General features: G+C 37.3%; 1 protein-coding gene across 1 annotated transcript in view; it reads right to left on the reverse strand.

Moving 5' to 3' along the window:
* NKAIN3 (sodium/potassium transporting ATPase interacting 3) overlaps positions 1-14,064 on the reverse strand; it is a 185,824-nt gene extending 171,760 nt beyond the window's left edge. The window contains exons 1-3 of the mRNA XM_085313526.1: positions 14,032-14,064; positions 12,397-12,534; positions 2,799-2,879 (exon numbers count right to left, since the gene is read on the reverse strand). Coding sequence (XP_085169652.1) covers positions 2,799-2,879; positions 12,397-12,534; positions 14,032-14,064 — 252 coding nt within the window. The remainder of the gene's footprint in view (positions 1-2,798; positions 2,880-12,396; positions 12,535-14,031) is intronic.
* Positions 14,065-16,952: the final 2,888 nt, after the last annotated feature.

The following is a 16,952-nucleotide window of genomic DNA, read 5'->3' on the forward strand; positions in this document are numbered from 1 at the left end:
CAATTAATAGAAAAATGGTCTATCAAAAAGTATCAATGGGTAGAGATACTACAAACACATACAATCATTTTCAATATAGATCTCAAATAGCGGAGTAAGTGGTAGAAATATTAACTGCCCACACTACACGAATGAAATCTCTTTTGTAAAGTAAAAAGTACAGTAAACGGTGTATTGCTGAGGATGGAGGACTGGCTTAAACAAGTTAGAAGTTCTGTGAATGACATTTAAGAAAAATATCCAGACCTTAAGAATGACAGCCCCTGGCACAGTTTCTGATATTGTTTCAGAYAGGACATAGTCAGATCATATTGTCCAACACATTTCATACATTTCTTTATGTTTTCTTTCCTGTCACTTAGTCCTTGAGATTTGTGCTTACGTTTATGCATCTAAATTTTGTCCATATTCTTGAAAGTAGCAGTTAGAACACATTTTCCTTTTGAGACATAGAATAAGATCCAAACAACGAATGAGCCCAGCTGCTGAAAGGTATATGGATGTAGTGATCTGTCATTCTACAATGGAGGATTAAAAGGACATGCAATTATAGTTTCATCTCTGTCCAACAGGGTAGTTAACACCCGAAATTACACTTTCAGTTATGGCAGYAGAAAATGAAAAACATAGGCAAATCTCTTTCCTCATATAGGCACTTTTTCTAGTACTAGGCAAATGGTGATCTAGTGGGGTTGCACTGGCAAAAGAAAAAAAAAGAAAAGAAAGAATAAAAAAAAAATAAGTTAACCGGGAAAAAAAAGGAGGAGCATTTTTTAAAATTTCTGATGAAATACAATTTCTTTAGTCCTGAAAAAGCAGTAAAATTATATTTTCACTTCTATAACAAAAGTTAAAAAGCAGCTTGCCTTAAACACTGTCTATAAAATAAGTAAGGAAGAATCTTGTACTCAGCCTTTTGCTTACAACACCCAGGTTGTGGTAGGGCCAGGTTTATTTCCTTGCCTGCCTGAAAAGATTTGAATCTRTATCATCCATTTCCCAGGAAACTGCTGTAATTAACATACTATAGTTATTCTTGGGTGGGCTGTTTTTAGTCTCTTCTGTGAAGCTTTTCCACATTACATAAAATAATATGATCTTCACTGGAGCAGGAATAGGAAGCCAAAAAAATTTCCTGACCACAAGCCTACAGCCATACATATATTCTTTCTTTTCCCAATCAACCACTTCCAACTGACTTCCTCCCCTCAGATTTATCAATTGAGCCCTCAAGATTATTAAAAACAGAAACTTTGGTGGGAATTTCAGTCTAAATATTTGCAAATGTGTGGAATTGTTTTTGGTAAAGGATTTTAAAACATGAAATGTGTTTTTGACTGAAAATATAAAGGTTTTCCATGTCACTCTTACTACTTCTTTTTTAAATAAGAGTCAGATTGCAAGTTTCACTTGCCAGGCAATTGGACAAAAATAGTAGGGAAGGTCATCACCTAACTGACTTTAGGGAAGGTCATCACCTAACTGACTTAAAAAACAAACTCAATATACAAAGTAAAATGAAAAAACAGAACAATTACTTTGGGCATTCATCACATTTGTTGCCCTTCTGATCATCTAATAGATTTTCAAATGAGAACATACCACCATTATCATTTACTCTGATCTATGAGGTGCACTCATTTTCTCAGCAAGTCCATGACTTCTGGTGAGCAACATCACACTTTGAGAAAAAATAAACAGTTGTAGCTTTTCATTATGAAGTTTTATAACCAAAGGAAGCTATTAGTAAAAGCTTTAATTTTAATGGAATATTTACTATCTGAGCAAATTAAGTCTTACATCTTATTAAATGAGTTTCACTACAATTTTTTTGTTGTTATCCAAAAGCTAGGAGGTTTAATAGTGATGTCAATAAAGGATGTACATTACAAATTTTAATTGAGTCATGCCAACAACTCTCTAAAAGTATTACATGAATTAACATTAATGTAAATATTGCTAAGTCTATGACTATTAATTCTAGTAATTCTACAACATTTATTCTAGTAATAATATTGGGATCTGCTTGTGCTACTGGCCTACTGTGCCAGAAATTATTTAAATATGATTACAGTAAACAAAGATCAATATCATCTATTTCAAACAGTAGGATAAAAATCAGCAGATACTGTACGGAACTCACTGTGGATACAATGATAAATATAACCTATGCTAAATATAAGTGCTACCTTGTATGATTGTAACATATAGCTTGATAGTTCCAGCAAATACTTCTGCTCTAATCAGGAGTTTGAATAAGGAATCAAGGACCTAAAGCATTGAGTGCTAAATAATGGAAAGCTTTATTCAGATATGCAAAAAGTCATCCTTTGCCATTTATTCTTTTTTTATACAGAATTAACATTCTCACTACGAGACCAATTTGTTCAACAAGTTATTATATTAACCTTCTCAGTAATTTTCTTCAGCTGCTTTCAAAGTAGTCTCAGAAATTCAGATACATTTTTCATACACACTTGAAACATCACCTGAAATGACACAGTCTGTTTTTCAACAATCAAAAAGAATCTAAATTTTCCATTGAAAACCTTTTTTCAGATGGTACTTCAGAAAGCAACTGTTATTCAGATTCATTGCATTTATGTACTTCAGAAATATGACTATTTACTATTATAGAGAAGTTCAAATACTAAAGTTCTTTTTGGAGAGGAACTCTGAAGTTTAGATTGTATGTTCAAACAACAACATATTTTCTCTATGGTTCCAGGGTTTTAAAATMTAAGAGTTCTGATATTAAAACACCCTCCCATAAACCTAAAGAACGATAAATGACCTACCTTAGAAAGTCCGCCTACTTCCAAATAGAAGCAGATAATGAAAACATTCCAGGTGATCCACAGGGCAGTCCACACCGTGTACTAAACCACAAAGCCGGACGAAAGCAAAAAAAAAAAAAAAAAAAAAAAAAAAAAAAAAGTGAAGATGAAAGGACTTTATACTGAGTAGATCAATATAAAAAAAAACTGGTATCAGTAAGTATTGTTCTTCTGGGAACAGTCAAACAGAGAGAGTTCAGAAAAGGAGTTCTCCCTGCAGGTCCCTTAAGAATCATAGGAAATTACAAATCCAATATGCTTTGCTGCTCTAAATATATACCAATAAAACAGATTTATTCTTTACAGTTTTATACTATTCTACTGATGCTAAATCTAAAATGCTGATCTAAACATCATTTTTGGGACAATTAAGTCATTTTTAAATCACAATTTAGCTCTGTTAATGGCTATTCCAATTCAACTAGGTATTTCAATTCAAATGCACTATATCTACGAAATTATGAAGAAAAACATAAGAAAAAAACACCAGGTTAAACAGGTCTATTGATCTGATAYTTGGAACTTGTCTGGCAATGAACAGGTAAAACTAAAATCAAATCTAGTCTCTTAAGGGTCTTTCAGTAGAAGGTATTTTAATTAGATTATTATTTTAGCTGATTGTGYCTGGCTCATTAGTTCTGCACCCCTTGTGGGCAAGAACATGATCCTAAAATGTACCCTTAACAGACAAATACGTCTAAATCTCTTCTGGGATCTTCAGTGTTTTACATGAGTACAAGAGCGAACTCATATTCCACCCACTGCGTGAATGGAGGATTAACTGGTATACCACCAATCAGCATTTGTATTTTAATCGCCAGCGTAACTAACTGGAACTGTTTCCGTATTGATGCACTGTTTACCTGCATATGACAGTAAAACTAGGCACAATTAGCTGTTCAGGTAGTACAGCTCAGGATCAGTTATGTCTGACTAAGCGCATGCTCAGCGATGCTGGAGCTACACCCACCTAGAAATGTAATGAGAGGCCGCAGCGGCAGCGCCACTTTACATTTATAYGCTTATAACCTTCACAGTGGAGAACTGCTGCTAAGTGGCTTTGCAAGTCTAAATAGCTGTGACCAGGTAGGACTAATATGCTATTGTTTTGCTTCAGAATACCCAGTAAAACTCAACACCCTAATCTACAATATGCCAGATCCCGTTTCCATTCCACAGGTGCTGTCAGTTTGACTTTGTTGTGCAGCTTTCAGTTATGTTTTCCTCTTCCTTGCCCTCCCTATGCTTCTTAATGAAAAGGTTCAGTTGAAGAAGGTTGATCTTTTCCAMACTTTGATTATCCCCACATGCTATGCACCCTTGCACTTCAGCAGTTCCTGCACGCAAAATAGGTTAGCCGCTTTAATTTAATTTCTTATGAGGTACTTAGGATGCTTGGAGATGTCCACTGCATAAGAAGTAGATAATTAATACACAAAATAAGAGTAACACTCCTGGTCCGTTTCTTCCAGTTTATGGAGAAGGGCTGTGTGGCAAAACATGGACAAAACTGCTGTAGTCTGAGAGCAATATAAGGTCTGTATTATTAGTACGATTAGTATATAAGAAGATATCACATTTTATTGCATGTGCCGACTTTGTAGTGATTCATTATAAGTCCTAGCTTTTTCAATGAGCATATAACGTATGTCCAAAGAACGTCAGGTGCAGAGTGTCCAAAACTAATGAATGTGTAATACACACTCCAGCTGCTAGAATTTTAGTTATATTTAGGCATAGTTGTTTATAAAAATCAGATTTTGGAAAGCTTGAGAGAATTGCACCTTTTAAAARGGAAATTTTTATTCACCTGTCCACAAATGAAACTTAGCATCACAACTTGTGTTGATCTGCCAGGCTAAGCCAAATCTTTAAGGGCCTCATTCTGTTTCATTGGTACCAAAGACACCTCTGACCCATGCAAGCAAAAAAGCTTTCCAGAGTGCTTTTCTAGGCCAAACTACTATGTTTTACAAAGTCAAGATCAGTCAGTTCAGTTACTTATCTATTGTGACAGTTACTGAAGGAGAAGTGCAGGTGCGAAGCAGATACGCACCTTGAAGCCCAGCTATTGCACAAGAGAGAGGACCTTCCTACTGTCTCACTGAACTGCAGGACTATAAATTTAGGCTCCATTTTACTTAAGAATATAATAATTACATATTTAGTAATTAGCATTGCCTAAACTTTAAMAGTGAGAGAGTTATTCTCTACATTTGAAAACTGTATTTTTTTAAAAAAAAAAAAGATAGGAAAAGTGAAAAAAATCAAAATTAGGAAATGTCAGGATTCTGGTTATATGTGTTATCTTAATTYCCCTCTTTTGTGGATGTGCAGTATAGTACAATATTTAATTAGCTCATCCTAGGTATATTTTTATTCTAAAGGCCCCTAGCTTGCTCAGTACCTTTTATGAACAGCTAATTCAATAGTTCATTTCTCTTTGTCAATTAGATCCTGCTCTGAAGATAGAATATTAATTTCCTCATGAGGTTTTCTAGGATGTTCATTATTGTAATGTGTGAGACCACCACAAACTTAAACTAATTTATGTTACGTTAAAGGAAATGATACAGCCCTTAGAATGCAAATAACGTTCTGATACCTGCAGAGATTACATTCAGAAGTACTGATACATTATGGGCACCCAACCTGAGATGCTTAAGGCTTCATTTTTCAGAACACTCAAATTTATATGGCTCTTCATAAGATCAGTGTTCAGTTCTCAGTGGCTCATTCAGTGCTTCTGCAAATCAGATTACAAGCTCTCAAGTCAAGAGCCCAGAACTTAAGGAAGAAACAGCTAGCAAAAGAGAGAAGTTTGGTTTAAGTGACTTGCTTTATGTCCGAAAAGGTTTCAGTAGCTGAGAGCAGAGATAAAATTCAGCTACCAGCACAGACTGTCTGCACAACAAAAGCAATCCTTTTATTTCCTTTTATACTCTCCTATCTTGCAGTCACATGCCTCATTCTTTTTCATTTTCCCCAAATCAAGTTTGGATTCTATAGGTCCTGTCACCAGAAAACCCAATAAATGTCTGTTCTGTCAATTCTAAGTGAATACTGTCATGCATCCACACAATTCAAAGCTGCAAATATATAAAAGGCTTAAATTAAGATTGCATAGGCAAGCTTTAATATTGAATTTTCCTGATTTTTGAGTGCTTATTCCTGAAAAATGATACTACCTTTTGAACATCATATGTATATGTGTAAATTTACATGCATATGATTTCCCAGTTCAAAAACCAAATTGTAATAATATTTCACTATGTGGCATCACACTAACACCTGCCTGGGTCACTAAGAAAGACATAGATTTTACATCCATCACAAAGACTCATTTGGGCAAGCAGAGTAATGGACTGCAGTACTGGTTTGTTGTCCTCCAYGTGAGGAGACAAGAGGAAGGAGAACACGTTATACATGCCGTCAGATGTCTGCTGTCAATGGAGGAATAGTTATAGTCAGGAATGTCAGGTCCATGCTGATTCCCAGTGCTCATTTCCCTCCCAAGGCTCCTCACCTAATCTGTTTCATTACTCRACCCCCATCAGCACTTCTCTGTCCTAGTCCCATTTCGGAGTAATTCGGTCTCTGCCCCATGTCCTGAATATGACCCTGTCTCACTGTATCTGCACACTTTTATCCCACCCACTTCCAGTGAGCTCAGCACCAGTTCTTTGACCAGCTACACTCAGTCCCTGGCTCATCTAGTCTCATGTTCAGCATTGAAACCCAAGATCTGGCATGAAGAGGGAATTTCCCACACAGATCCAATAATAGGGAGAGTTGAGTGGTCCCCCACTCCCCCCCGCCAATAGCATACATCATGCACTACTTCTTAAAAATCATTTAGGTATTTTCACCTAACTAATTCCTTCTACTGAAAGAACCTATGACATTGGTGATAATCTTTGCTACTTTCTTCCCATGATGTACTGCAGAATTTCCAGCTTTTGATCTTCTGCACTAAGGATTGCATACTGAACGGGGTGAGAACACATTTAGTGGCTTGGTATGTGAAGAGAATATTCCCCAGACAGTACAAGTAAAATGTCTATTAAATTATTGCATAACCCAGGATGTTACTTTCAGATCCCCTTTCTTAATGTCAGCCTCTCTATAATAATGCTGTTTTTATAATTCTTATGGCTCTGAAGTTTATTTGCTTATTGAAACTGCCACAGAAATACTTTTTGTGTACCAGTGAAATACAGCCACTTGTAGAATGAAATGGCTGCCATTGCATGGGCACAATATCACAAGGATATTCTGTTGAACTGAAAGGAAGAGAAAAGAATGAAAAAAAAGGAAATTTGAATATTACAAGAATTATGGAATAAGTTTAGCTTTAATAATGAAGCTATCTCAAGTGTATATTTAATCTGAACTGCAGCACCCCCTGTTAAACAGTGTCTTGGCATTAGGACAAATGTTGGTTCATTGATACTTCAAAGGAAAACCAGCAGCTAGTGAGTCATCACAACTTCTTCTTGGGACACTTGCATGTGCCCTAGAGACATCAGCACCTACAGAACCCTACTTCATTGTATTCATGAAAGATAACAAGGAAAGCAGCATAAATTAACATGATGGAACAGTAACAGTTCAGGACTTACCAGGAAGGACATTCAAGGAGTAGCTTTAGATGCGTATATATTTCACATATGTTTTCAAATGGCAGGTATATTTGCAYAGCATTTGCGTGACTACTGTATAAAGTAGTCCTGTTTTCTTTTCTTTCTTTATTTTTTTTTTCTCCTTCTTCTTTTGAGAAATTGCCTTCTGGCATTTCAGGTGTACACATTTTCACAGTATGAAAGCAGCCTATATATCGTATTATTTAATGTAATAAATTAAGCTAAGCAAACATAGATTTCCACTTTAAATTCCCCCTACTTAAGCATCTTACTTTTATCTCTCACTGTTCATTAACACATTTATGTTCAGCTTTGGGCYAGGTTTATGTAATCTTAGTTATATGACTCATCATTCAGAAGGCTTTTGAAGTTCCATATCAGAAGTAGGAGAAGGAAAACAAAAAAAATCAAAAACCAGAAAAGAACCTTTAACAAGTATTCTGTCATCATCTTTAATCAATTTTAACAGCCTGAAAATCTTGCCAGTAATGGCAAGTTATGTCAAGAAAGGAAAAGCATGCACAGGGGAATGAATCACAGYGTAACTCTGGAGCTGTGTGACTGGYATGTTACACTGTAATTAGGACTCAGATTTATCTGTTCTTTCTTTTTTGCAAATGTTTGTGTAAGTTTAAAATAAGCTAATAACAGAAAATTAGGAATCAGCTTTGCACTTCTATGTCCCCTGTGAACTTTGGACAGATTTAATTCAACCATAAAATACTCAAGTACTGAAAACACATCTGCTTAGTGACAGGACAAATTATTCAAGAAAACTGATTTAAATCAGAACTGAATACAAACTGAATACAAAAACTATTAAAATAATTATTGGCTTTAACTAAGCAGGACATTTGGAGTTAAGACTCCTGCTCTTTCTCTCCCTCTCCCCTTCCATTTTCTAAGCATTTCTGCGGACTCAGAATTTTATGTACAAGCAAGTACAATTCCAGATCTATCTCAGAATCACCGTCCTTATATTCCCAGATCTGTAGGACTGTAGACTGAGCACCTCAGGCACTACCTTTGAATGACACTACCTGGAATGACAGTTGTAGTTGAGAGATGCTTCATGAGTCAGCCATTGAGTTGCTGCTCTTAAGAGAATGGGGCTTTTATTTGGCAGAAAGTTCGCAGTCTGAATTTTGTATCACTTAAGGCATGAAGCAAAGCTCATTTCTTTACTCAGACTTCTCTTTTGCAATGGTTATGCTTGTGCTGCACTCAAATAAATGACTGCAACTAGTGTAAACTAGCTCGTTTGGGTTTAATGACAGTGAGGGTTCAGAACCATCTGGCCGCTTTTGCGTTTATCCTTCYATCACACTGATCACCCTGAGCTCCGTGGCTCCAGGTACCTGTACCAAAAGCATGCTCAGTTCTTTCTGCAGAATTGCAGCCTCATATTTGACTGCAGCATACATATRCTTCATGTTATGGCACTACATGAAGCCAATCTTGTACAGGATCAGTTCTAACAGGAAAAGAGACAGGARAGCTATGCACATAGTGTCAATAACATTGCTACATTAAAAAAAGAAAAAGCTGGATAACATGTAATCACACTTTTCTTGAAGGTTTTAACAGATTCATTCTTAACTCTGAACTACCCTGAGCTAAGGCTACACATGTAACATACTTACTCATTTCCTTCCCATTCCTGCTGCATATTAAAGTGACACGGCAGCATAGGATGGCAGAGTGAAAGCTTCTGTTTATAGTCAGGAAAACTACCAGTCACAGCTTTCCTCACCCATATAATATATTAAAGGTCTGTTGAGGTCAAAGCAGACCTATGCAGCTGTCCAGCCAAAGTCAAGGTCTCCATCACAGTAGGATATTGTATCATAGGGACAAATTACACACATACACAATAGATGACTTATCTGTAGACWCTGACCTACTGAAGTAGGTAGTGAAGGTACTGAAGTAGGCATCCAGACACAGGATCATATGCACTAGCAAAGCTAATTTCAGGGGAAGTCTTAAGGAAAAGATAATGGATATTTAGTATATTTTTCCTAAAGTAWTTGGTTATTCTTCCAATTAAATTGGATTTAAGTAAATCCAAGTCAGAAGCTGTAGCGATTAGACTACATAAAAGGATKATTCAATAGATTTCTTTTRCCAAAGCAAACGGAATTTTCACTCRAATATGGAACAGGAACCACAGGGAGACTATAAAATATGGCTGAAGATGCAGATATGGACTTGGAAGCCCATGACGCTTCTCAATGAATTTTGAGTATAATTCACTACTGAAAGCCCAGGCAGAAAACCTCTGCCTATTGTCCCTAAGTAATATTGAAATCCAAGACTCTACTGAAATTTGCATTAAATAAATTTTATATTTGAAATCATTGGTAAAATTTTACCTCTATAACAAGTAGGACGTGCTTTTGGAATCAGGGAAGCAGGCTGTGTCCTTTCTGGGAGAAACACCTTCTGATTACCCTTTCTCTTGGTGAAGAAAGCCCTCCACCACAAAGGGGTCTTTGCTGCCTGTACCACAGATTTCTTTAGGGCTTCTGAGGACAGTTGCTGTTGGCAGAGCCCAGCTGCAGCTGACAGAGTCCTAAGAAGCACAGCTTCTGAGGGAGTATGTGTTATTGGAGGATCCTCAGTCTACAGTTCAATTAGCACTTCAAGCTGGCATAAGCCTGCACTGCTGCAGAAAGAATTGGTGCATTTTCTCCTTCCTGGCTACTTGTTCCCATTTCCTCTCTCTCACCTCCTCTTTTATGCTGAAATAAACCATGAAGTAAAATAAGTCTGGGAGCTGACCTATATTTAAATTAACACAGTAAAAGAAAACAGCTGCTTTTCAGCAGGATCTGTTCCTGGTTTGCCAGTTTATCAAGTGGCTGCATGAACACTTGTGCTGGTGCAAAAGAAGGAACAGTACAGGAACTGAAAGCTGAGTAAAATTGTTGCTTAGGCTGCCTTGAGGTATTCATTGAATTCAGCCTTGGGGTAAAGCTAAACACAAGTCTGAGCTCCCAAATTTGTAGCTACTGGCATGGGCTGCCTTGCATCTTCTCCTTTCTTCTCCACCTCCACATTGCTGTCTGTGACACTGCACAGTCCCAGCCCCTGCCTTATGCTGGCCCAGGCACTYATCTGGAATCCCCCAGACGGGATTCAGCTCACCAACCTAGAAATTCTCAGTGAATTTGGAGCCTAATTCACTACTGAGAGCCCAGTTCACTTTTTGCTAGGTTTGATATCCTAGGACTTAAACTGACTTACCAAAAGGTCAAGTAGACTACCACAAGAATTGCTAGAGAGGGGTTTGGAGAAATATTTAGCAGGAGAGAGGAAAACTGGGGAAGCATGAGGAAGCATGGAAGATACCCCTTCTGCTGGTGCTAAGATGTGAGACTGGATCCAGACAACTTGTGTACATTCACTCTTCAGTCTTTAGATTTGGCTCAATCTATTCCTACTTCACTGGGAGCCTTACATCAGTCAGGATACAAGTTGCTCCAAAGTCGTTATCTTCTCAGTTAGTGAGTATTCACAGCTAATATAGCAGTTAATACATGCTTAATATATGCTTAAAGTTAAGGTCAGAGTGTGAGTTCACAATCATTACATATGAGAACAAAATATGTTGGGTGTTCTTTAATTATAGTGTTCTCTTTCTTTACTCTGTAACAACCTTAACATATTCTGAAATGATCATTTACATGGGAAAAGATAGAGAAACAGTCAACATCTGTTGCATTTTGTTCAAAAAATAAATATAGAGCTTTCATTGCTGAACGGCAGAGCTGCACCTGAGGGGCAAGCAGTGTTGCGTTGCTGAACTTCAGGCACTCGTTCCTTATGTAATTGTACAGGTACCTACCCTCACTTGCTTCAACTGTCTTTTTTATAAAATGGAAAACATGGTGCAGGAGGGTGAATCAATACGTGGATGTAGGTACCCTGCTGCCCAGGTCTCCAGTGACAGGTATTAGATAAAAATGCTATTATTTACATCAATCTATTTTCAATTATTTTTAGTCTGCTTGTGAAGGTTAGATAATGTGAGTATTGAGAACCTCGATATTACCTTGGATACACTTTTTGTTCACTTTTTCTTTTAAGATATAACAAAAAATTACAGGATTCCAAACTTGACTAGAAGAGATGAATCTTTTAAAATATTTGTATAATGAGTTTTCCTCATGAGGCACTTATTTCAATCTTCTGTGATGAAAAAAGTACTTTAGCCTCTTACATTCCATTCCTTACAACATAACTCAAATGTCCAAATACAGACACTGCCAGGTAAAGATGTAATATTCATCCATTAAGGACAGATCGTGGGGGAGGATCATGGATATTTCTGATGGCAGTTCTCCTTATAACTTTGAAAGATTTTTATTCTTGGTTATTTTGAAAATACAGGAAGAAATTTGTGGAGCTTCTAGTTGCAAACATCAGAGACAATTTACAACAGTTTAGGGTCAGGTCTTGGTGAAGTTAGACATAAGTAACAGGGAGATTTTTTTGGAACTCATGGCTTTCAGGACCATAGGAATTTCTACAATAATTGCTTCTCTCAATTTGATGAAGATACAGCTAATTTTGACCTGATCATAACAAAAGATTTTTTCAAATGGCCGTGGATTCTGGTTGTCTATAGAAAAAAGAAAAACAATTCGTATCACTTTTTCTTCATTTAATTTATGTTTAGTCTAATTTTAGATGTTTCCATGATCCATCTAAAGCTCTTTTAGTATTCTTGATGGTATCACAAAAAAGAACACAGGAACTTATATCACAGTTAAATGCTTGGCGGAACTTTCTCTAGGTCACTCATTCTTGATGGCTTCCACGATCTCAGAAATGGCACCCAATATTCTGCTTTTTAATGTGACAGGCTTTAAAACCAATTATAAATATAATAGATAATAAAGGAGACTTACCACAACTATATACCGAGGCCTAAACTGGATGGTTCCAAATAAACCCAAAATGACAACTATTATTTGTAGGAAATTGCCAAGGATAGGAGCCCATTGGAAACCAAGGAAGTCAAAGATCTGTCTCTCTAATGCTGCCAGCTGTAAAAAAACACATAAACAGAACATCCACTTTTTAATTATACGTAAGTCATAATAGTAGTCTTTTTTTTTTTTTTTAATTACTATTTGCATCAGGTTTCACCAGACTAGAGTATGGCATGAGTCTGGAAACTATGATTGTCGGGTGTATTCTTTGTCAGTGTTTCCAGTACACTGTGATAAAGCACGGAGAGAACTTTTAATTCAAGAAAATAATTGTAAAACCTTCAGGTAATACACATCAAACATTCAAAAAACAAACATTGGCAGGTTTTGTTTTATCCTGGCTTGTTTGAAATTACAAGGCTTAAAAATATTTATTTAAATACGAAATTTGCCTAAAACAGAGTCTCACTTAGTTAAATTCATGCGAACCTTGCCTATTGTTAATGAATTATCATCATGCTCCTTCCTACTCTATGTCTTCATTTTCTTATATTTAGTCAGACTGACTGAAAATTCTCTTCCTAGAAGGCAGATGTTTCATCCAAAAATGACAGAGAAAGCTCAGCAGAATCCCAGATCTAGCTATGTGGGTATGTTTGCAGGAATTCACTAATACAGGAACTGAGGAAGACTGCTGGAAACTCCTCACTAATTGAGGCACAGAAGCAGGATCAGGGAATGAAAGGCTGCAGAGAGCTGAAAGACGTTGGAGTAAGATGCTCTAAAACTACCAGCCTGAGAGCTRTCTGCAGGGCTTGCAAATCAGCAAGTGATTCTACAAGCAAAATTCTCCTCTTGCCCATCCCTTCCAACAGTTTTTAAACACCTCTGCATTAATGGTGGCATTAAAATTTTTCTTAAAACTCATTTTCTACTCATTTCTGATCATCCAACCTATTGCTCTAAAGATACTAAGATCAGCTTTCCTTGCAACACACTTGTTGAAGTTTAAACTTGGTTCAATATTTTTCTTTCTGAGCAGCTAAATAGAATCCTACTGAGCAACAACTGAGTTTCTATTCCTGCCAGAATTTATTACACTTCTACTTGATTTTACTACATTGTTACAGACTTTAAAATTTACTGAAATATGCACTTAAAATATTTATAACCAAGACAGATGGAGTATGCATAGCTTTATGAATACCAACCAAACTATTATCATATGTGGGTATTTCACAAAACATTTCACTTTACACATAATGGCCAAATTTAGTCCTCACTTACAGGATGTGGTAGGTGTAGCTGACAGCAGAATCCATCCTTCCTGTACAAAAATCATTCCATGCATCTGCAATGAAAATCTTATTCTCTATGCTGAGGCTAATAAATATGGTAAATCTAAACAACTAAATGAATCATCATACAGTAGAGTATTAATATTAAAAGAATGTTAGCTTTTTGGCCATAAAAGATGCTACTTTCTTAAGAGAAAACATCTTATTCTTTTTGATGTTGTGGGTAAGTGACAGTCTCAAAGGGAACAGCACTCCCACGTGCGTGAAGTTGTTGACTCATATGGCATTAGCTTTCTATTCTGCATTTGTTTACTTCACACTCCGCCCTCTCTTCTCCATTACTCATTGCCCTATATCATCTTAGTCAACAATTAATTGTCTTCCCTAGGCAGACAGAAAAAAAATACAGAAGCTAACGGCTAAAATTAAAAAATGACATATTCACATGGGCCTCAGTGGAATTTCAGTGCCTAATGGCATGATCTTGGGAACCATTCTCAGTCATTACCTCATCCAGAAGTACATGGGATTCCTAACTGGTACACAAAAGCAATGACCCTAGTGTCATTTTCACGGTGTTTTCACACTACAGCAGGTTCAGAAGCACCAGAGTAATGGCCTAGTTGGGACTTCAGCAAGGAACCCTCAGAATCACTCAGTCTTTTCAATCACCTTCCAAATGCCTCCCTCAGACAATTCAGATGATCTAACATTTGTGAATACCTGTTTAGCTTCCCTAAAACKCAGGATATATCTCACAGTGCAGTATAAAAATGCTTCATATCCCATGCATGATATGGCAGAGTTTCAAATACTCAATGTATGAAAATTACTATGTCCTTCCTATATCACCTAGCAATCTCATTTATCACATCCATGGCCAGGACTAGAGCCTGTTTCATTCCTACCACTGCAAGTGGAGATCTTCTGGGGTCAGCACAGCACCACATCATTCATGGACCACCGTTTCTTAGAGACAGTTTGTCTCCCCCTTTCCTTCCTGTAGCCCTGACATTACCAAATGAGACAAGAACAGAGTTGTCAGATCAGCCTAGAATCTGCTTATCGGCCACCTCTGCCCTGCCTTTCATTGAAACTCCCACATAGCCAACTCTACGTCTTCTCCCACACCAACAAATCGAGTGTGCCCTGGAATACTCCCAGACACTGCAGCCAGCTGCCTTAAAATTGCTCCCCTGCTCTCTAGTGAAGTGTCTTTGTCTCTGAAACAGGGTAACTGTATGCAAACTACCTACTCAAAATCCTCCCTGGACCCTGCGGGACCATTTCAGGAGACTGCTGGTTAGAAGCAAGCCCAGTTAACATGAGGGAACATCCTAAGCACGCCCAATGGCATGCCACTGCTTGGCTGCTTCCCCAGGCACACTTGAATTTGCTTGTGTAGAAAGCATATGGCTCTGCCAGAGCAGGAGCTGAGGAAAGTCATTTCGCACAGATAGTTTGCTGCAAGAGATGACTGCTTTTAGACATTTTGTGCAGTACTGAAACACCTACAGCAGTCTGGAAGGCAAAAGTCTGCAGCACAGACGTGACTGAAGCTATATACTGTGCATCTCTCCTTAATCTGRTCCTCAGGAACAATCTCTCAGGGCTATGTAGATCTGACTTGACCTGCATGACTTTAAAGCGCTTGAATGTCTGGAAGACATATTACTGCAAGGCCAACAAACACAGCCACAGCACTTTTCCAACAGACCAGTGTGAATGGGCTAATACTCAGCTCTTGAATAACTTGGATCAGAATTAATGTTTGCCTTCAYGTGTATCTCCCTGATTTCTGCCAAGCAAGCTCAGAGAACACCAAACAGGACTGGACTGCCACAAAATATAACAGCAGCCACAAGTTTCTTCCCAAATATACAAATGTGTATATACTCTATGTATATGTACACACACAAAACAAAAATGATCCCTTTTCTGTGTTACCGTGGCAAAGGCACCCACTTCAACCACAGAGGAATAAGGTTCAATTTCTTCTATTGCTACTTACTGATGAAGTACCCCAGGGCACCAAAGGGGACAGCTTCTACTTGAAGCTATGTCTCTGGGGAAAAAAAGAAAAAAGAGGTACAAGCAAAAAAGTGAGTCTATAGCCTACTGCTTAGGGGACTTATCTGGGATTCACAGAGCTGCTACTATTCCTTGCCTGCAGGGCTCTTTTTTTTTATTATTATTTTTATATACAATGACAGCATGTAAAATATAGAAAGAGTCCTGGGAGCAGGAAGCCAAACATATAGCACCATTCCTTTCCTACTGACAACTGCTTTYGCCATTGGGCTACGCAATAAGCCTTTCTTGTGCAGCTAAGTCTCATTTATTTTGTTCTTGTCGCCAGCACAGAGTAATTTGTCTCATCCCTGAAGCCCACAGAATACATTAGTAGAGAAAAAGACTTAAAGAAAAGAGAGAGGTAGGAGACATGTCTATCCTCCTCATATGCCTATTCTTTTCTAAATTATTCAACCTTCTTGTAGATACTGCAGATAGAAGTTAAACAACTAACAATTCATGATAATGACAAAGGAAACATATTTAGTTCTGACTTCTTTATACTGTGAGGAATATGCAGTAAATACAGATAATTTAAGTGCTTCTGTTTTTATTTCTCTTATTTTACCCAAAGGAATCCCCTAACAGACATCAAAGCCACAGACCTTTTAGGTTTGTGCAAATGAATAAAAGTAGTCTCTAATCCACTCTATGATTTAGATAATTTATTGCACAGAAATAAGCAGAATGGGATGAACATAGGTTGCTGCACACAGTAACAGACTGTCTTTACACAGACAAGAAGAGCTAGCAATCTGTATTTGCACAGATCCAAAATCACCATAGCCACAAACAGCTATTAGAGGAGCTTGTGCCATGTGGTGCAATTGGAAAGGAGCAGACAYTATGATAAAGATAGTTTCAAGTAAGAACTTGGAGCTCTGTGTATGTGAGTGCTTTGAAATGTTTTCTAAAAACATTTTGATAATAAAGAGATTGTTTTTCCCAAATACAATTTTTCTCAAAATAATTTGTTTTCACCAACATTTTTCGATTCTTTTGCAAAAATACAGAATAACTAAACCTGAAGGAAGGCAGAGGTTTCCAAAATTAACTGACTCAAGTTCCATGGATAGAAGTGGCAGACTGCAAGTCAGCAGGCAAAAGGAGCTCAATGTTGGCGATATGGGGTATGTTTGATGTGACTGAGGTACTCTGTGG

The sequence above is a fragment of the Rhea americana genome, unplaced genomic scaffold, assembly GCF_003343005.1.
Source record: "Rhea americana isolate MKP2758 unplaced genomic scaffold, rheAme1 scaffold_39, whole genome shotgun sequence".
In the NCBI taxonomy this organism is placed as follows: Eukaryota; Metazoa; Chordata; class Aves; order Rheiformes; family Rheidae; genus Rhea; species Rhea americana.